The sequence below is a fragment of the Coregonus clupeaformis genome, chromosome 31, assembly GCF_020615455.1.
Source record: "Coregonus clupeaformis isolate EN_2021a chromosome 31, ASM2061545v1, whole genome shotgun sequence".
Lineage (NCBI taxonomy): Eukaryota > Metazoa > Chordata > Actinopteri > Salmoniformes > Salmonidae > Coregonus > Coregonus clupeaformis.
Genome location: NC_059222.1, coordinates 11413417 through 11437992, shown reverse-complemented (window position 1 = coordinate 11437992; position 24576 = coordinate 11413417). Strand labels below are relative to the sequence as shown.

Genomic DNA, 24576 nt, shown 5'->3' with positions numbered 1-24576 from the left:
TATTTCATAGTTTTGATGTCTTCACTATTATTCTACAATGTAGAAAATAGTAAAAAAAATTAAGAAAACCCTTGAATGAGTAGGTGTGTAACCTTTGACTGGTACTGGTACTAATATATATAAATAAATAAATAAATGACACACACACACACACACACACAGTTGAAGTCGGAAGTTTACATACACTTAGGATGGAGTAATTAAAACTCGTTTTTCAACCACTCTACACATTTCTTGTTAACAAACTATAGTTTTGGCAAGTCGGTTAGGACATACACTTTGTGCATGACACAAGTAATTTTTCCAACAATTGTTTACAGACAGATTATTTCACTTGTAATTCCCTGTATCACAATTCCAGTGGGTCTGAAGCTTATATACACTAAGTTGACTGTGCCTTCAAACAGCTTGGAAAATTCCAGAAAATGTTATGGCTTTAGAAGCTTCTGATTGACTCAAATGATGTCAATTAGCCTATTGGAGGTGTACCTGTGGATGTATTTCAAGGCCTACCTTCAAACTCAGTGCCTCTTTGCTTGACATCATGGGAAAATCAAAAGAAATCAGCTAAGACCTCAGAAAATAAATTGTAGACCTCCACAAGTCTGGAAATTGCTCCCAAGGATGAACCAAACGCCTGAAGGTACCACGTTCATCTGTACAAACAATAGTACGCAAGTATGAACACCATGGGACCACGCAGCCGTCATAACGCTGCCTCTTTCCTGAGCGGTCTGTCTCCTAGAGACAGCTCATCAAGGAAAAAGCCACTGCTCCAAAACCGCCATAAAAAAGCCAGACTACGGTTTGCAACTGCACATGGGGACAGAGATTGTACTTTTTGGAGAAATGTGCTCTGGTCTGATGAAACAAAAATAGAACTGTTTGGCCATAATGACCATCGTTATGTTTGGAGGAAAAAGGGGGATGCTTGCAAGCCGAAGAACACCATCCCAACCGTGAAGCACGGGGGTGGCAGCATCATGCTTTGCTGCAACAGGGACTGGTGCACTTCACAAAATAGATGGCATCATGAGGAAGGAAAATTATGTGGATATATTGAAGCAACATCTCAAGACATCAGTCAGAAAGTTAAAGCTTGGTCGCAAATGGGTCTTCCAAATGGACAATGACCCCAAGCATACTTTCAAAGTTGTGGCAAAATGGCTTAAGGACAACAAAGTAAGGTATTGGAGTGGCCATCATAAAGCCCTGACCTCAATCCTATAGAAAATGTGTGGGCAGAACTGAAAAAGCATGTGCGAGCAAGGAGGCCTACAAACCTGACTCAGTTACACCAGCTCTGTCAGGAGGAATGGGCCAAAATTCACCCAACTTATTGTGGGAAGCTTGTGGAAGGCTACCCGAAACATTTGACCCAAGTTAAACAATTTAAAGGCAATGCTACCAAATACTAATTGAGTGTATGTAAACTTCTGACCCACTGGTAATGTGATGAAAGAAATAAAAGCTGAAATAAATCACTCTCTAGTATTATTCTGACATTTCACATTCTTAAAATAAAGTGGTGATCCTAACTGACCTAAGACAGGGAATATTTACTAGGATTAAATGTCAGGAATTGTGAAAAACTGAGTTGAAATGTATTTGGCTAAGGTGTATGTAAACTTCTGACATCAACTGTAATATATATATATATATATATATATATATATATATATATATATATATATATATATATATATACATACAGTGGGGAGAACAAGTATTTGATACACTGCCGATTTTGCAGGTTTTCCTACTTACAAAGCATGTAGAGGTCTGTACTTTTTATCATAGGTTTACTTCAACTGTGAGAGACGGAATCTAAAATCAAAAATCCAGAAAATCACATTGTATGATTTTTTAAGTAATTAATTTGCATTTTATTGCATGACATAAGTATTTGATACATCAGAAAAGCAGAACTTAATATTTGGTACAGAAACCTTTGTTTGCAATTACAGAGATCATGTTTCCTGTAGGTCTTGACCAGGTTTGCACACACTGCAGTAGGGATTTTGGCCCACTCCTCCATACAGACCTTCTCCAGATCCTTCAGGTTTCGGGGGCTGTCGCTGGGCAATACGGACATTCAGCTCCCTCCAAAGATTTTCTATTGGGTTCAGGTCTGGAGACTGGCTAGGCCACTCCAGGACCTTGAGATGCTTCTTACGGAGCCACTCCTTAGTTGCCCTAGCTGTGTGTTTCGGGTCGTTGTCATGCTGGAAGACCCAGCCACGACCCATCTTCAATGCTTTACTGAGGGAAGGAGGTTGTTGGCCAAGATCTCGCGATACATGGCCCCATCCATCCTCCCCTCAATACGGTGTAGTCGTCCTGTCCCCTTTGCAGAAAAGCATCCCCAAAGAATGATGTTTCCACCTCCATGTTTCACAGTTGGGATGGTGTTCTTGGGGTTGTACTCATCCTTCTTCTTCCTCCAAACACGGCGAGTGGAGTTTATACCAAAAAGCTCTATTTTTGTCTATTCAGACCACAATACTTTCTCCCATTCCTCCTCTGGATCATCCAGATGATCATTGGCAAACTTCAGACGGGCCTGGACATGCGCTGGCTTGAACAGGGGGACCTTGCGTGCGCTGCAGGATTTTAATCCATGACAGCGTAGTGCGTTACTAATGGTTTTCTTTGAGACTGTGGTCCCAGCTCTCTTCAGGTCATTGACCAGGTCCTGCCGTGTAGTTCTGGGCTGATCCCTCACCTTCCTCATGATCATTGATGCCCCACGAGGTGAGATCTTGCATGGAGCCCCAGACCGAGGGTGATTGACCGTCATCTTGAACTTCTTCCATTTTCTAATAATTGCGCCAACAGTTGTTGCCTTCTCACCAAGCTGCTTGCCTATTGTCCTGTAGTCCATCCCAGCCTTGTGCAGGTCTACAATTTTATCCCTGATGTCCTTACACAGCTCTCTGGTCTTGGCCATTGTGGAGAGGTTGGAGTCCGTTTGATTGAGTGTGTGGAGAGGTGTCTTTTATACAGGTAAGTTCAAACAGGTGCAGCTAATACAGGTAATGAGTGGAGAACAAGGGGGCTTCTTAAAGAAAAACTAACAGGTCTGTGAGAGCCGGAATTCTTACTGGTTGGTAGGTGATCAAATACTTATGTCATGCAATAAAATGCAAATTAATTACTTAAAAATCATACAATGTGATTTTCTGGATTTTTGTTTTAGATTCCGTCTCTCACAGTTGAAGTGTACCTATGATAAAAATTACAGACCTCTACATGCTTTGTAAGTTGGAAAACCTGCAAAATCGGCATTGTATCAGATACTTGTTCTCCCCACTGTATATATATATATATATATATATATATATATATATATATATATACTGTATTCTATTATATTCTACTGTATCTTAGTCCATGCCGCTCTGTCATTGCTCGTCCATATATGTATATATTCTTAATTCCATTCCTTACTTAGATTGTGTGTATTGGGTATATGTTGTGAAATTATTAGATATTTCTTGTTAGATATTACTGCACTGTCGGCGCTAGAAGCACAAGCATTTCGCTACACCCGCAATAACATCTGCTAAACACGTGTATGTGACAAATAACATTTGATTTGATTTGATTTATGCTGGCCACTCCCGTCAGCCATCACACGCACGCGCGCACACGCAAACACACACACACATACAGTGGGGAGAACAAGTATTTGATACAATGCCGATTTTGCAGGTTTTCCTACTTACAAAGCATGTAGAGGTCTGTAATTTTTTATCATAGGTACACTTCAACTGTGAGAGACGGAATCTAAAACAAAAATCCAGAAAATCACATTGTATGATTTTTAAGTAATTAATTTGCATTTTATTGCATGACATAAGTATTTGATCACCTACCAACCAGGAAGAATTCCGGCTCTACTGCCTACTGTATATCCTGCACCGCACCTGGGTCACACCTCACACCATCCCTTACAGAAAACGGAGCTAATATGGACCCAGCGGAGGCAGCACAGTATCGGAGCGCATTGGCAACCTGCAGCAGATTATCGAGAATCTCCGCCAGCTGACCATCGCCGTGCGGGCCTACCTCCTCACAGGCCTTACGACTGCGCTATCGATCTCCTGCCACACTAGGGTGATTGTTTTCCTTGTCCCAGCCGGAGACGTTGGCCATGAGGGAGTATATCGACGAGGCACTCGTCGAGGGTCACATCCGTCCCTCTACCTGGGCAGTGGCCGTGCATTGATTACTGGGCGCTCAATGACATCACGGTTAAGAACTGCTACCCACTCCCCCTGATGACGACGGCATTCGAGTCGTTGCAGGGAGCCCGGGTCTTCACCAAGCTGGACTTACGCAATGCCTACAACCTGGTGAGGATTCGGAAGGGGGACGAGTGGAAGACAGCTTTTAACGCACCCAGTGGGCATTACAAGTATCAAATCATGCCGTTCGGTCTAGCCAACGCGCCTGTGATGTTCCAGGCATTGGTCAATGACGTGCTCCGGGACCTCCTCGACTACAGTGTCTTCGTGTATTTGGATGACATCCTAATATTCTCAAAGGACATGAGTGAACACCAGCAGCACGTTCGGGCAGGTCCTCCAACGCCTTCTCCGTCACCAGCTCTACGTCAAGGCAGAGAAGTGAATGTTACACACAGAGACAGTCTCCTTCCTGGGGTTCATCGTCACCCAGGGGGACCTACGGATGGACCCAGCCAAGGTCAGCGCGGTACTGGATTTTATAAAATTGTATTTTATTTCACCTTTATTTAACCAGGTAGGCCAGTTGAGAACAAGTACTCATTTACAACTGCGACCTGGCCAAGATAAAGCAAAGCAGTGCGATAAAAACAACAACAACACAGAGTTACACATGGGATAAACAAAACATACAGTCAATAACACAATAGAAAATCTATATACAGTGTGTGCAAATGTAGTAAGTTATGGAGGTAAGTTATTACAATGTAGTATTAACACTGGAGTGATAGATGTGCAGAAGATGTGCAAATAGAGATACTGGGGTCCAAATGAGCAAAATAAATAACAATATGGGGATGAGGTAGTTGGGTGGGCTAATGATCGGTAAGCTGCTCTGACAACTGATGCTTAAAGTTAGTGAGGGAGATAAGAGTCTCCAGCTTCAGAGATTTTTGCAGTTTGTTCCAGTCATTAGCAGCAGAGAACTGGAAGGAATGGCGGCCAAAGGAGGTGTTGGCTTTGGGGATGACCAGTGAGATATACCTGCTGGAGCGCATACTACGGGTGGGTGTTGCTATGGTGACCAATGAGCTAAGATATGGCGGGGATTTGCCTAGCAGAGATTTATAGATGACCTGGAGCCAGTGGGTTTGGCGACTAATATGTAGTGAGTGCCAGCCAACGAGAGCGTACAGGTCACAATGGTGGGTAGTATATGGGGCTTTGGTGACAAAACGGATGGCACTGTGATAGACTACATCCAATTTGCTGAGTAGAGTGTTGGAGGCTATTTTGTAAATGACATCGCCGAAGTCAAGGATCGGTAGGATAGTCAGTTTTACGAGGGCATGTTTGGCAACATGAGTGAAGGAGGCTTTGTTGTGAAATAGGAAGCAGATTCTAGATTTAACTTTGGATTGGAGATGCTTAATGTGAGTCTGGAAGGAGAGTTTACGGTCTAACCAGACACCTAGGTATTTGTAGTTGTCCACATATTCTAAGTCAGACCCGTCGAGAGTAGTGATCCTAGTCGGGCGGGTGCAAGCAGCGTTCGATTGAAGAGCATGCATTTAGTTTTACTAGCGTTTAAGAGCAGTTGGAGGCTACGGAAGGAGTGTTGTATGGCATTGAAGCTCGTTTGGAGGTTTGTTAACACAGTGTCCAATGAAGGGCCAGATGTATACAAAATGGTGTCGTCTGCGTAGAGGTGGATCACCAGCAGCAAGAGCGACATCATTGATATACACAGAGAATAGAGTCGGCCCGAGAATTGAACCCTGTGGCACCCCCATAGAGACTGCCAGAGGTCCAGACAACAGGCCCTCCGATTTGACACATTGAACTCTATCTGAGAAGTAGTTGGTGAACCAGGCGAGGCAGTCATTTAGCCCTAGCCCTCATCCCTCAAGCAACTACAGTGGTTTTTAGGGTTTGCAAATTTTTATAGCCGATTTATTTGCAATTTTAGCTCCCTAGCCGCTCCCATGACAGCCCTTACCCAGAAGAGCATGTGTTCCTTCGCTTGTACCCCGGGAGCGGGGAACGCATTTGATGCGCTTAAGCAGCGCTTTACATCGGCCCTGGTCCTAGGGCATTCTGATCCGTCCCTGCCGTTCATTGTGGAGGTGGATACTTCAGACGTTGCGATAGGAGTAATCCTTTCCCAGCGGTTCCTCACCCCTGCGCGTTTTTCTCCCGTCAGCTGTCCCCAGCGGAGCGGAATTACGACGTGGGGAATCGTGAGTTGCTGGCGGTCAAGCTCGCCCTGGGGGAGTGGATGCATTGGCTAGAGGGGGCCACCCATCCATTCGTCATATGGATGGACCATAAGAGCATAGCCTACATTCAGGGGGCGAAGAGCCTCAACTTGCGCGAGGCCAAGTGGGCGTTGTTCTACACCAGGTTCCGGTTCACCATCTCATACCGTCCGGGGTCGAAGAACACCAAGCATGACGCGCTCTCCCGGCAGTTCGACCCCGTGGACCTGGTGGAGAGGGACGAACCCATTGTCCCCAACGCCCTGATTGCTGCACCAGTTTCGTGGGGAATCGATAAGATGGTCAGAGCAGCGCTACAGCGGGAGCCCGATCCGGGCGGAGGTCCATCGGGGAGGATGTACGTACCCAAGGCTGCGCGCTTGCGACTGCTTCAGTGGGCGCACGCGTCCGACCTCATCAGCCATCCGGGGGGCGCCAGGACGTTGGAGGGGGGATACGCGCTCCTTCGTGGCTGCTTGCCCAGTGTGCGCACGCATGAAGAGCTCACGTCAGCCCGCGGCAGGGCTGCTCCGACCCCTGCCTATCCCCAAGCGTCCCTGAACCCACATCTCTCTGGATTTAATTTCCTCCCTATCCCCCTCTGATGGATACACAGTCATCCTGGTCGTTGTGGACCGGTTCTCGAAGGCTTCCCAATTCATTCCCATTCCCATTCCCAAACTCCCGTTGGCCCAGGAGACGGCTAAGTTTGTGGTACAGCACTTTTTCCGGGTCCACTGCCTTCCCCAAGATGTGGTGTCGGATCGGGGCACTCAGTTCGCCTCCAGGTTCTGGAAGGCGTTCGCCACCTGCCTCTGCGCCTCCGTCAGCTTGTCTTCCAGCTTCCTTCCCCAGTCAAACGGGCAGACGGAGTGCGTCAACCAGGATCTGGAAGGGGTGCTGTGGTGCTACGCCTCCAGCAACCCAGCTACGTGGAGTCAGCGACTGGCGTGGGCGGAATACGCCCACAACATCCTTCTCTGCTCGTCCACCGGCCTGTCCCACTTCCAGTGCCAATACGGGTACCAACCCCTCCCTATTCCCAGAGCAAGAGGAGGAGGCAGCAGTCCCGTCAGTCCCACATCAGTCGCTGAGGGGGGGGGGGCACTGTTACAGGAGGGGGTTGCAGTTCCGGAGCGACCCACTAGGTGTCATCCTCTGACAACCTTAGGCATCTCCTCACTCACAGTCTGGAATAATCAGTATCCTATTGGTGCCACCTGTGTCTACCTGTTCACCTGTGTATTTATGCCCTCACTTCCCTGTGTTCCCTTGCTCAGTTTTCTCTGTTAGTTTCTCTATGTCCAGCAGTACTACTCAGTGTCTGATCGGAGACCTATGTGCAGGTACTTTAGAAGTGTTCTCCGTGTTTCGTTATTTGTTTCAGTCGTAGGTAGTATTTCGTATTTTGGCTGTCAGACAGTTTTTGGAGACTTATTTGCTCCGCCTTTCTTTTATCGTGATAAGTCTGTTATTTTGTATTCTGGCTTCGGGACCACCAGTAAAGATACTTTTTTCACCATCTCTACCTACTGCCTACTGTATATCCTGCACCGCACCTGGGTCACACCTCACAACAACCCTTACACATATGGGTTAGGCATTTCTGCATTCATTTCCCAATGGGATCCCTATCTCCTCCTTTCTGTAATATCTCTGTTTCCCACAGACACAGGCCCTATTGCGACATGGTACTTGAAGGAGAAACAGGGTTGAATAATTTGGTAAACTGTTTAGATTGAGCACACCTAAGCGAAATATATACTTTGTCATGATGATATAAATGGATTGATGTGTTCTAGACAAGTATGCCCATACCTATATTGGCTGATTTGGTGATCTGGAGTGCAGGTCATTGTTTTAAAAGCGTTATGAAATGTGATAGTGTGTTATTGCCTATCTCCAGTGACGAGAATGATGTAGCTATGATGCGTTCCTACACGATTTCTTGATTTTCACAGACGGACCACTTAGAAGTTAAATCATGGGGAAATGTTTTATTTTACCCACTGATAGAACATATTCTTTCACCAAATTGACAGGAGTTTCATGATTTTATTTCTGGGGGTGGATTATCCCTTTAAGGCTGAACAGTTATACCCTAATTGTTCACTGTTAAGTGTGTTATCTGACACATTTACTCAGTGATTTCTCTCTACTAAGATATCCTGCTTTGTCCCATCAACTTTTCTGCAGTCAGAAGACACTGAGTTAAAAAACACTTAAATCTTCATTACATTTGACGCCATTATTTAAGCCTGTTGCCTAAAATGGAGAGTGGGTCAACTGTACCACTCCCTCTCTTTTTAACATTTAATTAAGTTATTATTATTATTATTTTGGGATGGTGCATGCAAGCCATCACCCCTGGCCTGTACAAGGTAGGATAAGTGCCTTTAAGCTCTTGTGTCCCAACATATTAAACCAGGGATGTCCCAAAGGAATATATTTTTTACCCAAAAGGCTGAATATGTTAGTTTCGCTCATAAGAAGACTTTTCAACATCAAAAAGACTGTCTCAACAGATATCAATGAAGACATGAAAGGCAACCTTTTCTGACCTCCATGAAAGGAAATGTTGCTTCAGTTAGTCTTTTTTTATAATATCACATACTTCAATGTCAAACACATGAGGGTGTTTTTTCCTCTGATGAGGATGACGCTGCATTGAGTCGTCTGTATCATGCTGTCTGATTCGCTAAGCCTCTTTTCCAAATGTGATAAAAGTGTCCCCCCCAAATGGCACCCTATTCCCTATATAGTGCACTACTTTTGACCAGGGCTCTGGTCAGAAATAGTGCACTGTATAGGGAATAGGGTACAATTTGAGATGCATCCAAACAAACAGCAATTGATCCGTCTATTCTCGTAGTATTTAAGTCTCCTAGCAGCTAGTAGCTAATGTGATATTTATTGTTGGGTCTCCGGGTTGTGGAATGTCTTCGGCTCTGTGGTGTCTATAGATGGAGTCTTTCGTAATGTTATTACAGTGGCCAGATCCTGGTTTGTTGTCTCCTTCAATGCCTGTGTGAAATGAGATAGATGTCTCTAGAGAGTGTCATTGGTGCTCCTTTTCTTTTGAAACTGTAGTGGGGTAGCGGATAGATACTAATCCCATTACATTGACCCTTTGTGTCTGGGGGAGATTTAAAGTGTAGACAGACTAGTTCTCTATTTTCACATGTAACTTTGTGTAACTGTGTAACTGTGATCGCATTACACTTTTATTATGACGTATTAAACAGTTGATGGTAGTGATAGTCTGATGGTAGTGACGTACTGTAACTGCTAACTAGACCTCAGAGAAAGAGTATCATGGTGCATTTCCATGAGGATTTACCCTGATGTTTTACCCAAAAAGCCTCAGACCTTTGTGTTTCCACCTCCACGGCCCGGCTCCTGGGACTCACTGGGCCTTGACCTCAGTGTACCTGCTCTGACTTGAGGCCAAGGCAAGGCCGCTGGGGCTATTCGGGCAGCATTTACATAACAATGGCTAACTGTGAACATGGGTGTACACCTTCGATGGTTAACACCTTCTCACAAACCAACTGTTTTGATTATGCAGAGGCTGTTGGTTCTGCTCTTTACTGTCAGCCCTAGCTACGGAAACACAATTTCCCTAGTATAACATAAGGGTGTATACACTAGTGTAACACTGGTGTTGCAATCGAAAAAGCAGCAGACCATTAATGAAGGTCTCCCCCACTCTCTCTTTCAATTTCAATTTCAATTCAATTTCAATTTAAGTGGCTTTATTGGCATGGGAAACATATATTTACATTGCCAAAGCAAGTGAAATATATTATAAACAAAAGTGAAATAAACAATAAAAATGAACAGTAAACATTACACTCACAAAAGTTCCAAAGGAATAGAGACATTTCAAATGTCATTATGTATATATACAGTGTTGTAACGATGTGCAAATAGTTAAAGTACAAAAGGGAAAATAAATAAACATAAATATGGGTTGTATTTACAATGGTGTTTGTTCTTCACTGGTTGCCCTTTTCTTGTGGCAACAGGTCACAAATATTGCTGGATTTCACCCAATATATATGGGAGTTTATCAAAATTTGATTTGTTTTCGAATTCTTTGTGGGTCTGTGTAATCTGAGGGAAGTACAGTGGGGAAAAAAAGTATTTAGTCAGCCACCAATTGTGCAAGTTCTCCCACTTAAAAAGATGAGAGAGGCCTGTAATTTTAATCATAGGTACACGTCAACTATGACAGACAAAATGAGAATTTTTTTTCCAGAAAATCAAATTGTAGGATTTTTAATGAATTTATTTGCAAATGATGGTGGAAAATAAGTATTTGGTCAATAACAAAAGTTTCTCAATACTTTGTTATATACCCTTTGTTGGCAATGACACAGGTCAAACGTTTTCTGTAAGTCTTCACAAGGTTTTCACACACTGTTGCTGGTATTTTGGCCCATTCCTCCATGCAGATCTCCTCTAGAGCAGTGATGTTTTGGGGCTGTCGCTGGGCAACACAGACTTTAAACTCCCTCCAAAGATTTTCTATGGGATTGAGATCTGGAGACTGGCTAGGCCACTCCAGGACCTTGAAATGCTTCTTACGAAGCCACTCCTTCGTTGCCCGGCGGTGTGTTTGGGATCATTGTCATGCTGAAAGACCCAGCCACGTGTCATCTTCAATGCCCTTGCTGATGGAAGGAGGTTTTCACTCAAAATCTCACGATACATGGCCCCATTCATTCTTTCCTTTACACGGATCAGTCGTCCTGGTCCCTTTGCAGAAAAACAGCCCCAAAGCATGATGTTTCCACCCCCATGCTTCACAGTAGGTATGGTGTTCTTTGGATGCAACTCAGCATTCTTTGTCCTCCAAACACAACGAGTTGAGTTTTTACCAAAAAGTTATATTTTGGTTTCATCTGACCATATGACATTCTCCCAATCCTCTTCTTAATCATCCAAATGCACTCTAGCAAACTTCAGACGGGCCTGGACATGTACTGGCTTAAGCAGGGGGACACGTCTGACACTGCAGGATTTGAGTCACTGGCGGCGTAGTGTGTTACTGATGGTAGGCTTTGTTACTTTGGTCCCAGCTCTCTGCAGGTCATTCACTAGGTCCCCCCGTGTGGTTCTGGGATTTTTGCTCACCGTTCTTGTGATCATTTTGACCCCACGGGGTGAGATCTTGCGTGGAGCCCCAGATCGAGGGAGATTATCAGTGGTCTTGTATGTCTTCCATTTCTTAATAATTGCTCCCACAGTAGATTTTTTCAAACCAAGCTGCTTACCTATTGCAGATTCAGTCTTCCCAGCCTGGTGCAGGTCTACAATTTTGTTTCTGGTGTCCTTTGACAGCTCTTTGGTCTTGGCCATAGTGGAGTTTGGAGTGTGACTGTTTGAGGTTGTGTACAGGTGTCTTTTATACTGATAACAAGTTCAAACAGGTGCCATTAATACAGGTAACGAGTGGAGGACAGAGGAGCCTCTTAAAGAAGAAGTTACAGGTCTGTGAGAGCCAGAAATCTTGCTTGTTTGAAGTTGACCAAATACTTATTTTCCACCATAATTTGCAAATAAATTCATAAAAAATCCTACAATGTGATTTTCTGGATTATTTTTTCTCATTTTGTCTGTCATAGTTGACGTGTACATATGATGAAAATTACAGGCCTCTCTTATCTTTTTAAGTGGGAGAACTTGCACAATTGGTGGCTGACTAAATACTTTTTTTCCCCACTGTATGTGTCTCTAATATGGTCATACATTTGGCAGGAGGCTAGGAAGTGCAGCTCAGTTTCCACCTCATTTTGTGGGCAGTGTGCACATAGCTTGTCTTCTCTTGAGAGCCAGGTCTGCCTACGGTGGCCTTTCTCAGTAGCAAGGCTATGCTCACTGAGTCTGTACATAGTCAAATCTTTCCTTAAGTTTGGGTTGGTCACAGTGGTCAGGTATTCTGCCACTGTGTACTCTCTGTTTAGGGCCAAATAGCATTCTAGTTTGCTCTGTTTTTTTGTTAATTCTTTCCAATGTGTCAAGTAATTATCTTTTAGTTTTCTCATGATTTGGTTGGGTCTAATTGTGTTGCTGTCCTGGGGCTTTGTGGGATCTGTTTGTGTTTGTGAACAGAGCCCACGGACCAGCTTTCTTAGGGGACTCTTCTCCAGGTTCATCTCTCTGTAGGTGAAGGCTTTGTTATGGAAGGTTTGGGAATCGCTTCCTTTTAGGTGGTTGTAGAATTTATTGGCTCTTTTCTGGATTTTAATAATTAGCGTGTATCGGCCTAATTCTGCTCTGCATGTATTATTTTGTGTTTTATGTTGTACACAGAGGATATTTTTTGAAGAATTCTGAATGCAGTCTCAATTTGGTCTTTGTCCCATTTTGTGAATTATTGGTTGGTGAGCGGACCCCAGATGTCACAACCATAAAGGGCAATGGGTTCTATAACTGATTCAAGTATTTTTAACCAGGTCCTAATTGGTATGTTGAATTTTATGTTCCTTTTGATGGCATTTTCCTTCTTGCCTTGTCTCTCAGATCGTTCACAGCTTTGTGGAAGTTACCTGTGGCGCTGATCTCTCTCTCTCTCCCTCCTCCTCTCCTTCCCTCCCTCCATCCCTCCCTCTTTCTCTTCTCTCCTTACTACAGTATCTGATGATGTTTGGCACATGCTAGCTGCTGATCTGTTGTGACGTACTGTAATTGTCGTCTGTGACGCCACATGTAGCAGCTGGCTGGTAGTTGTGGGTATGTGTAGTGCTGGCTCTGTGTAGTACTGGGTCCTGTCCTGCCTGGCTCTGTGTAGTACTGGGTCCTGTCCTATCTGGCTCTGTGTAGTACTGGGTCCTGTCCTGCCTGGCTCTGTGTAGTACTGGGTCCTGTCCTATCTGGCTCTGCCTCCCATCATTAGCACACAGACGCTGTCCAATTAGCCCCACATAGCTGGCCCTGCATGGAGGCTGTGGATGACACTGAGGACATCTGGACCAGACCTGGGTTCAAATAGTATTAGTTTTCTTTGAATTACAGAGTGTTTTATTGAGCCTGGCTGGAGTGTCAGATGGACTGCCAAACAATTACTACTTGAACCCAGGTCTGATCTGGTCTTATACCAATAACACCAGAGCTGTCCAAGTACAGTTACAACAAATCATATCAAATCAAATGTTATTTGTCACCGTGAAATGCTTACTTACAAGCCCTTAACCAACAATGCAGTTTTAAGAAAAATATGAGTTAAGAAAATATTTACTAAATAAACTAAAGTAAAAATTTAAAAAAGTTAATAGAATAACAATAACGAGGCTATACAGGGGGTACAGGTTAGTCAATGTAATTGAGGTAATATGTACATGTAGCACAGGAGGTTGGTGGCACCTTAATTGGGGAGAACGGGCTCATGGTAATGGCTGGACCAGAATGAGTTGAATGGGATCAAATAAATCAAACGCATGGTTTCCATGTGTTTGATGCCATTCCATTTACTCCATACCAGCCATTAGTATGAGCCGTCCTCCCCTCAGCAGCCTCCACTGACATGTAGGTAGGGGTAAAGTGACTATGCATAGATAATAAACAGCGAATAGCATCAGCGTAAAAAAAGGGGCGGGGGGGTCAATGCAAATAATCTGGGTAGCCATTTGATTAGCTGTTCAGCACTCTTATGGCTTGGGGGTAGACACTGTTAAGAAGCTTTTTGGACCTAGACTAGGTGCTCTGCGGTAGCAGAGAGAACAGTCTAGGGCTGGAGTCTTTAGTAATTTTTAGGGCCTTCCTCTGACACCGCCTGGTATAGAGGTCCTGGATGGCAGGAAGCTTGGCCCCAGTGATGTACTGGGCCGTACGCACTACCCTCTGTAGTGCCTTGCGGTCGGAGGCCGAGCAGTTGCCATACCAGGCGGTGATGCAACCAGTCAGGATGCTCTCGATGGTGCAGCTGTAGAACGTTTTGAGGATCTGAGGACCCATGGCAAATCTTCCTTAGTATTAGATTTTATGCACCAGCTGTTGTTTACAAATATACACAGACCGCCACCCTTTGTCTTACCGGAGTCAGCCGTTCTATCCTGCCGATGTAGCGTATAGCCCGCTAGCTGTATGTTATCCATGTCGTCATGATATTACAGTTTTTAATGTTTCGTTGGTAGGATAACCTTAGTCTTAGGTCATCCAATTTGTTTTCAAATGATTGAACATTGGCTAATAGGATTGATGGAAGAGGCAGTTTACTCGCTCGCCATCGGATCCTTACAAGGCACCCCGACCTACATCCACGATATCTCCGTCTCTTTCTCGTGCGAATGACGAGTATTTGGGCCTTGTCGGGTGTCCTTCGTAGAATATCCTTCGTGTCCGACTCGTTGAAGAAAAAATCTTCGTCCAATACGAGATGAGTAATCGCTGTCCTGATATCCAGAAGCTATTTTTGGTCATAAGAGATTGTGGCAGAAACATTATATACAGAATAAATTACAAATAACACGAAAAAACACACGTAATAATACAATTGGTTAGAGGGCTGTAAAACGGCAGCCATCTTCTCCGGCGCCATCTTGTTTCTCATGGTCTGCGTCCTTTAGGTGCCTTTTGGCAAACTCCAAACGGGCTGTCATGTGCCTTTTACTGAGGAGTGGCTTCCGTCTGGCCACTCTACCATAAATTGGTGGAGGGCTGCAGAGATGGTTGACCTTCTGGAAGGTTCTCCCATCTCCACAGAGAAACTCTGGAGCTCTGTCAGAGTGACCATCGGGTTCTTGGTCACCTCCCTGATCAAGGCCCTTCTCCCCCGGTTGCTCAGTTTGGCCTGGCGACTAGCTCTATGAAGAGTCTTGGTGGTTCCAAACTTCTTCCATTTAAGAATGATAGGGGCCACTGTGTTCTTGGGGACCTTCAATCCTGTCTCGGAGCTCTACAGACAATTCCTTCGACCTCATGGCTTGGTTTTTGCTCTGACATGCACTGTCAACTGTGAGACCTTATATAGACAGGTGTGTGCCTTTCCAAATCATGTCCAATCAATTGAATTTACCACAGGTGGACTCCAATCAAGTTGTAGAAACATCTCAAAGATGATCAATGGAAACAGGATGCACCTGAGCTCAAGTTCGAGTGTCATAGCAAAGGGTCTGAATACTTATGAAAATAAGGTATTTACGTTTTTTATCATGTTGTCATTATGGAGTATTGTGTGTAGATTGATGAGGAACATTTAAAATTTAATCCATTTTAGAATAAGGCTGTAACGTAACAATGTGGAAAAAGTCAAGGGGTCTGAATACTTTCCGAATGCACTGTATATGCACCCGCGCACGCTCACATGCACACTCGCAAAGAGAAATGTGTGTTTAGAAGTTGGAGTTGGAGTTCTTTAGCCAGAGGCTGAATTTCGGTTCTCTCTCTGTGAATTTGCTTTCTCTCATCCTCTTTTCCAGTTTGTGTGTCATGGACATGACAGTTCCATGGACGTTTGCTATGTGCATACTCAGTCAAATTAGACCAGGGGCCATATCAAGCGTCTCAGAGATGGAGTGCTGATTTAGAATCCATTTTTCCTTTAAGATCACAATGAATAAGGATCATAGATCAGCACCTATGGCCCCTGAGCCATCTACTACTCAGTCTGTCTGATGGTCACCAGATATTTATCTGCGTTAAGGAGTTCTACTAACTCTCTCTCCCGCCATCTCTCTTCTTTCTCTCCAGTCCCCTACAATCATCCTGTTAATGAGAATGATTCAGATATTTCAGACAGCCCTTCAAAAGAGAAACCTATTTCCCCAGGCTGCTTTTATTTGCTAGGCTTTACTTCTTTCTTTCCCGGATGTTTTGAGATTTCTCTATGTGTGTCTCAAATGGCACCCTATTCCCTATATAGTGAACAACTTTACAACTTTACAGTAAACAAAGTAGTGCACTATAAAGGGAATAGGGCGCCATTTGGGATGCATCTCTGTGTGTCTCTAGCATCATAGAGCTTGTTTAAACACAGGAACATGAAAGGAGGCAGATTCCCAACAGTGTGTTTTTGACACCGGGCTAATGTTTTGGTTTGTAAAGAGTAAAGACACCCCACAGACATGATGTAATGCGTCATCGTCAGTACTTGATTCAAAGTGAGAGATGCATATTCTCTCTCTTCTCTTTCTCCCTCTCTCTCCCTTTCTCTCTCTCTATTTCTCTCTCTTTCCCTCTCTTTCGCTCTCCTTCTCTCCCCCTTCCCCCTCTTTCTCTCTCTCTCTATCTCTCTCTCTGTCTCTTTCTGTCTCTCTCTCTTTCTCTCTCTTACACCCTCTCTCTCTCTCTGCTGTGTGGGAGTCCTGGCTGCCCTACAGGGGGGTCTGGCTAACGAGACTTTTCTCCACTGTTATAATTATCATAATAGTTCCTTCTGTTCCGGTCCATGTACTTTTATTGTGTACTCCCCATCAGTACCACCCACATTACTGTTACCGTCCTAAACAGCACAGCAGAGTGCTGTGAGGGAGGAAATCAGAATGCCATTTCCCAACGCATTGGGAGACAGAGGAAGCTTCTCCTTAGAGGGATTACAGTCACAGAATGTGTCCCAAATGGCAACCTATTCCCAATGTCGTGCACTACATACACTGAGTGTATAAAACATTAGGAACACATTCCTAATATTGAGTTGCACCCCCTTTTGCCCTCAGAACAGCCTCAATTCGTCAGGGCACAGACTCTACAAGGTGTCGAAAGCATTCCACACGGATGCTGGCCCATGTTGACTCCAATGATTCCCACAGTTGTGTCAAGTTGGCTGGTAGTGGTTCTTTACTCTGAATAGCTCGTTCCATCAATTTGCAGATGGATACACTGCTGCCATGAAGGGATGCACCTGATTGGCAATGATGTTTATATATCCTTTGGCATTCAAAAGTTGCTCCACTTTTTTTAAGGGGCCCAATGTGTGCCATGAAAACACACCCCACACTATCACACCACAACCACCAGCCTGCAATGTTGCCATGCGGTATGATGTATGCATGTACTCATGTGGTTTTCTCCATACCCTAGTTCTGTGTTTTCGTTCCTTAGCCCACTGCAACCGCAGTTTCTTGTTTTTTGCTGAAAGAAGTGGAACTCTGTAAGGTCGTCGGCTGCCATACCCCATTCGTATCAAGGTACAACGAGTTGTGCATTCTTTTATGGGTCTTTGGGCACCAATGTTGTACTGGACTGTCAGTTGACTAACTATAGCCCGTCTGTTGCTCTCCACAATTCGTGTCAGCCTCCTTTGTCCTCTTTCATCAATTACCCGTTTTCGACCACTGGCTGGATGTCCTTTGGGTGGTGGACCATTCTTGATACACACGGGAAACTGTTGAGTGTGAAAAACCCAGCAGCGTTGCAGTTCTTGACACACTCAAACCGGTGCGCCTGGCACATACTACCATACCCCGTTCAAAGGCACTTACATTTTTTGTCTTGCCAATTCACACTCTGAATGGCACACATACACAATACATGTCTCAATTGTCTCAAGGCTTAAAAATCATTCTTTAACCTGTCTCCTCCCCTTCATCTACACTGATTGAAGTGGATTTAACAGGTGACATCAATAAGAGATCATAGCTTTCACCTGGATTCACCTGGTAAGTCTATGTCATGGACAGAGCAGGTGTTCCTAATGTTTTGTATGCTCAGTGTATATAGGGCCCCATTTGGGACACATCCAGTGATAGGCACTCTGAGGAACGTGGAGGTTTCAATCAGAGCCTAGACTGTTCCTACATCCCTTTCTACCCACTGGGACTGACCTGTGGTCCTCATCTAGCATCACTGTAATGGACCAGACATAACAGGAGGCAGTGGGATTTTTAATATAAGGGTAGGCTGTATACAGTGTGAGGATCCAATAATCAAGAGATACTGAGAGAGGTTTATCTCCACAGTAGTTGTGTTAGTGTGGTGGAGTGGGGAGGGGAGGGATATGCAGGGCAGTGTGAAGATAAAGTACTAGTAGAGATACTAAGATAGGGGGACCACTCCTTGTAGTATGCACAAGAGTACTGTCATAAAATAAATAATAAATAAAATGTGATTTGATTTTGATGCCCATAACACACAAACTGGAACACAGGATGAGAAAAATGTAATTTTCAGAGAGAACCGATTTTCAGCCTACTGCTGAAGTGTGTATGTGCTTGCCTGTGTGCATGTTAGTAATGCTTAGTAATCAAAGGTTGCCTGGAGTAATACAGAACAATTTATTATGATAGTGCATAGTTCTGTTTTTCTGTATGACAGTGGACTACACTATTAGAACCTTACAGGATGACTGTTCAGAAAAATTCTCAGTCACTGGATGACAAATGTTGTGAGTGATTCTGTCCAGTTGTTTTTCTGTCTATGTTCAGCCAGGATGCACATGTTCCTATCATTTCTGACTAGGGAAGAGATGGAGACCCGCACACTGTCGAAATAGAGGAATAATTCCAGAGAAGCAACATTAACCTCAGCCTCCACAACAATGTCTGTGATCCCAAATGGCACCCAATCCCTTACATAGTGCACTACATTTGACCAGAGCCCTATGGGCCCTGGTCAAAAGTATTTCACTATATAGGGAATAGGGTGCCATTTGGGACGCAACCAATATGACTCACGTGAATGTCTTAACTGTGCTGTGTGTTTCTCCATTTGCTGTGAGGATGTTTTATGTCTTTATCTCTTTTTATTTATTGTGCACTGATCTATTTGATCTACTTTTTAGACTGAATAAACCGAAGAATGGTGGTTCCCACACAAACCTTTTCACAATCATCAACCAACCTAACATACAGTATTCTTCTAGCTTGCACGATGCCCTCAAGGTGGGGTGTGCAACGAAGCTCAAGCTTTCATGTTGCCATTTCAGGGGTTGTAGTCGTGATAGCTCACCATAACTTTTGACAACTCTCACCCTAGGAGCTACAAAGGCCATGACGGAATAATAGTTTCTGATTGTGGCAAAACACCCTCCTTTAAACAAATATCAATTATTTATTGGACCAGTCGTTGGTACTAAGTACTGTAGGTTGTATACATTGTCCTATACTCATTGATTTATCAGAAACGCTAACCTGCATCTTCCTTCCTGTCTCTCGCTCTGTGCAGCGCTGCGGTGGGAGTGGGTTTCTATGGCAACAGCGAGACCAACGATGGGGTGTACCAGCTGACGTACTCCCTGTACAATGCCAATCACACCCTGGGAGGGGTCGACAGTCTGGTGGGTAGCACTACAGACTCAAAACATTACCTCTAAGTTTCCTGTACATTATCACTTCGCTACATTACCACTACATTACCATACACTACATAACCATACCTCTGACAACTCCCTGTACAACACCAATCATACCCTGGGAGTGGTCGACAGCCTGGTGGGTACAGTAGAATCACTACTCCCCCCTAAATTATACTGCTGACAATTGTCCACGCTTCTCTACCCACCCACCCAAATCCTACTCCCTATGCTGCGGGGACAGACTGAAACTCCCCATGAACAAAGAACCATCCTCCTCCTCTGTCGTCCCTGGTGTGCCCACTACTTTACACTGTGAGGCCCTTCCTGGCTATTTATATCTGTCTGATTTTTCGATTTAGTGCTATGAAGCGCTGATGATGACACATAAAGAGACACCCAAATCAATTTCACACTCTCCGGGGCGTTTTATCACTCAAATAATAAGGCTCAGGACTCTACAGGAAGATTTGGCAGTGGGATTTTAGTTCTATTTTCTCTCAGTGCTAAAAAGGAGCAAGCTATGTTTGATCCCAGCCATTTTATAGGCAGAAAAGGCACAGAAATGTTGTGATGTATGTCCCTTATGATGTACAGACCTTAATGGTTGAACATAATCAGATTTCCTTAATTCTGAATTTGATTAAAAATGGTCCCATTTAAAATGCCACCAGCAGATGCTATTATCCAAAGACACTTGTAGTACAGTTAACACTTATAGTGCTATATACTGTATATTCAGTGTAGCCTAAGTGGCCTATGCAGGAATCAAACCCTGCTTCAACCAATAATAGATTGAGCCATGGTAACCACCAAGTTACTGCTCTCTGGTGGGTCTCTGATCAATATGTCACACTCCGCTGGGGACCGGGGTGATTATACAGCCTCTCTGGCTTATAATGACATCACCATTACAACTCCCACTATCCTCCATCCTTATCACCTCCCTCAGCAGTGAGGCAGGAAGTGCATCATCATGAGAGCGAGCGAGAGAGACTCCAGATGACTTCTATGAATGCTGTCAAAGAGCATGGATTAACTCCCCATCTGTGTTAAAGTAAATTAATGCTTCCGTAGCTAGCTGTCTCTCGTATAGCTGTGACTCAAACTGCTGAGCTTGAAAACACACATAGTCGGTTTAACGGGCACAGATTACGTCTAGTCCAAGACTAAGATGCCCTTTTAATGGAGATTCTCAGTTGAGCATGGCCGGGAAACTGGCCCACAGTGTGTAGAACCAATAGCCTGATTCCTATCTGAGCTGTTAGTCCTGGTCTTCCAGCATTACAAAGGCCTTACTATGTCTTATAGACAGACTCCACAGTCTCCCTTCACAATCAGACTCCAAACACACTCAAACACACACACACTCACACACACACACACTCCACAGTCTCCCTTCACATAATCAGCCGTGAACCCAGGAAACAAAGACCTTTGAAGAGGACCAATGGCCGGGCGTCCTGATAGGCTGCTTCAGTGTTAAAGTCTCCTTTCTGACAACAATGGCTGCTTTGGCTTCTGCCCCCACCACTCAGATGCTTCCTCCTCCTCTTCAGAAGTCGGTTCACATCCAAAGAGCAGATCTTAACAGTCACCATCAATGGCTGCTTTTTAACTTCACAGTCACCATCAATTTTCCCAGCTTTGGTTGAGTTAGTTCATTAGTTCTGGACCATATGGTTGTGTAGATATCTATCTGCCCCCACACAGACAACTCTGACTGGGAATCTGAATTAACAATCAGACACACAGTTAGAAGACATTCTTTTCAGAAGAAGAAGCCAGAAAAACAGTCTGCTGCTGATAGCGTAATGGGAATTACGGGAATTTTGAATGCTTGGTCTATTGTGTAATCTTTAAGTGATATCCCAAATGAACTAGGAACTCTGCAGACATTCTATAAATAAATAGTTATATTCTTTGCTGAGGCTTGGAGGAAAGTGAATGAAGAGAGAGGTTTTGGCAGCCAACAGTCAGATATCTAGCCTGGTCACAGATCTGTTTGGGATGTCTTGCCAACTTGGACACACAGCACAAACAGATGTTGGACCAGGCTATCAGTGTTGCTTGTATTGGTCAGTCAGAAAGCAAGGTTATATCTAGCCCTGGTTTGGACCTGGCAAGTGACATAACTGTAAACATATTTCCCTCAACCAAACACGCTCTCATCATAATAGGCTTTGTCTGGAAACAATAGAGATGAAAGATTAGTTATTTGACACTGTGTGTGAATAAAGAAGGATTTACTTGAGAACAACTTCCAGCATAAGCAACCAAGTTCAAAGAATCGGGCTCTTGGAGAGAGAATGTTTGAAAATTGTTGAGGGGAAGGAAGCAGGGTTTTGTATGGGATGGAGTTGACAGGCCATTGATAAACTGCCTGGTTGGAGGTCTCTGTGTGCGTCCCAAATAACCCCTACATAGTGCACACATAATACTGCACCATAGCGCTCTGGTCAAAAGTAGTGCACTATGTAGGGAATAAGGTGCCATTTTGGACGCAGACTCTGTGTGAGAGCTTTTGACTGAGAGTTGGACCTGGGCCTGGGTCTGGATCTGGGCCTATAGACTCCTAGGTTTGACTCCTGTCCCAGATCAGGGATTTCAGGAGGGCATCCCTCAGGTCATTAACCTGCTGGCTGCTGCAGCCTTGGCATCCATACACATACATTGCTGCGGCTAGAACACGAACATGAAGGTCAGCATGTCTTTGTCATAGGATGGTGCCAAAATACATATTCGCCCTGTTTCTAGTTCCTAGCCAACTTTGCAGTATTTAACTTTTTTAACTGTTATTTCTTACATTATTTGCTCAGAACGTTTCTTGCATTATTACCTACAGCCGGCAAGAATTTTTGGATATTAAATCGGCAGTCACTCACCAGCATTTAAACCAGAAATTAAACTTCCCTGAATGGGATGCTTTGTTTGAACTTCCCGAGGCAATTCCATTCATCCCAAGGGCTGCTCCAAAACGCCGTTGCCAGAGAAGAATAATAAGGAGTGGTCAGACTCTGGAGGAGGGCATACCATCCACCACTTCCGAGTATATTACTCGCTACATTCAGTCCCTGGACAATAAAGTAGATGAGCTCAGGGCGAGGATCACCTTCCAGAGACACATAAGGGACTACAACATACTCTGTTTCATGGAATCATGGCTCTCTCCGGATATACTGTCCCCATCCATTCAGCCAGCAGGGTTCTCCATCCATCGCGTGGACAGGAAGAAAGAACTCTCTGGGAAAAAGAAAGGTGGAGATGTATGTTTCATGATTAATTACTCATGGTGTGATTGTGGTAACGTGCAGGAACTCAAGTCCTTTTGTTCTCCCGTTCTGGAATACCTCACAATAAAATGGCGACCGCATTACCTCCCAAAATAATTCTCTTCGTCATCGTCACGGCCATGTTTATTATTAAAAACGTGGATAGATGCCAGCATTCGCGCAAAACTGAAAGCGCAAACCACCGCATTTAACCACGGCAAGGTGACTGGGAACATGAATGTGTACAAACAGACCAGATATGCCCTCCGTAAGGCAATGAAACAGGCAAAACGGCAGTACAGGGACAAAGTGGAGTCGCAATTCAACAGCTCAGACATGAGACGTATGTGGCAGGGACTCCAGATAATCACGGACTATAAAGGGAAACCCAGCCACGTCACGGACACCAATGCCTTGCTCCCGGACAAGCTAAACACCTTCTTTTCCTGTTTCGAGGAAAACACAGTGCCGCCGATGCAGGCCACCGCCACTTACTAGGACTGTGAGCTCTCGTTCTCCGTGGCCGATGTGAGTAAGACATTTAAGCGTGTTAACCCTCGCAGGGCCGCCGGCCCATACTGCATTCCAAGCCGCGTCCTCAGAGCATGTGCAGATCAGTTGGCTGTAATGATAACGGACATATTCAATCTTGCGCTATCCCAGTCTGTTGTCCCCACTTGCTTCAAGATGTCCACCATTGTTCCTGTACCCAAGAAGCAAAAGTAACTGAACTAAATGACTATCACCCCGTAGCACTCACTGCTGTCATCTTGAAGTGCTTTGAGAGTCTAGTCAAGGATCATATCACCTCCACCTTACCCGACACCCTAGACCCACTACAATTTGCATACCGCCCCAACAGATCCATGGATGACGCAATCGCCATCGCACTGCACACTGCCCACCCCATCTGGACAAGAGGAATACCTACAGTTGAAGTTGGAAGTTCACATACACTTAGGTTGGAGACATTAAAACTTGTTTTTCAACCACTCCACACATTTCTTGTTAACAAACTATAGTTTTGGCAAGTCGGTTAGGACATCTACTTTGTGCATGACACAAGTAATTTTTCCAACAATTGTTTACAGACAGATTATTTCACTTATAATTCACTGTATCACAATTCCAGTGGGTCAGAAGTTTACATACACTAAGTTGACTGTGCCTTTAAACAGCTTGGAAAATTCCAGAAAATGATGTCATGGCTTTAGAAGCTTCTGATAGGCTAATTGACATAATTTGAGTCAATTGGAGGTGTACCTGTGGATGTATTTCAAGGCCTACCTTCAAACTCAGTGCCTCTTTGCTTGACATCATGGGAAAATCAAAAGAAATCAGCCAAGACCTCAGAAAACAAATTGTAGACCTCCACAAGTCTTGTTCAATTTCCAAATGCCTGAAGGTACCACGTTCATCTGTACAAACAATAGTACGCACGTATAAACACCATGGGACCATGCAGCCATCATACCACTCAGGAAGGAGATGCGTTCTGTCTCCTAGAGATGAACGTACTTTGGTGCGAAAAGTGAAAATCAATCCCAGAACAACAGCAAAGGACCTTGTGAAGATGCTGGAGGAAACAGGCACAAAAGTATCAATATCCACAGTAAAACGAGTCC

At 44.3% G+C, this 24576-nt stretch overlaps 1 protein-coding gene across 3 annotated transcripts in view; it reads left to right on the top strand.

Annotated features, from left to right (window-relative positions):
• The window catches only part of LOC121547568 (protein tweety homolog 2-like), a 128023-nt gene that overhangs the window by 58271 nt on the left and 45176 nt on the right, over positions 1–24576 (top strand). For all 3 annotated transcript variants that reach the window (XM_041858907.1, XM_041858906.1, XM_041858908.1), the window contains exon 3: positions 19553–19664. In XM_041858907.1, coding sequence (XP_041714841.1) covers positions 19553–19664 — 112 coding nt within the window. The remainder of the gene's footprint in view (positions 1–19552; positions 19665–24576) is intronic.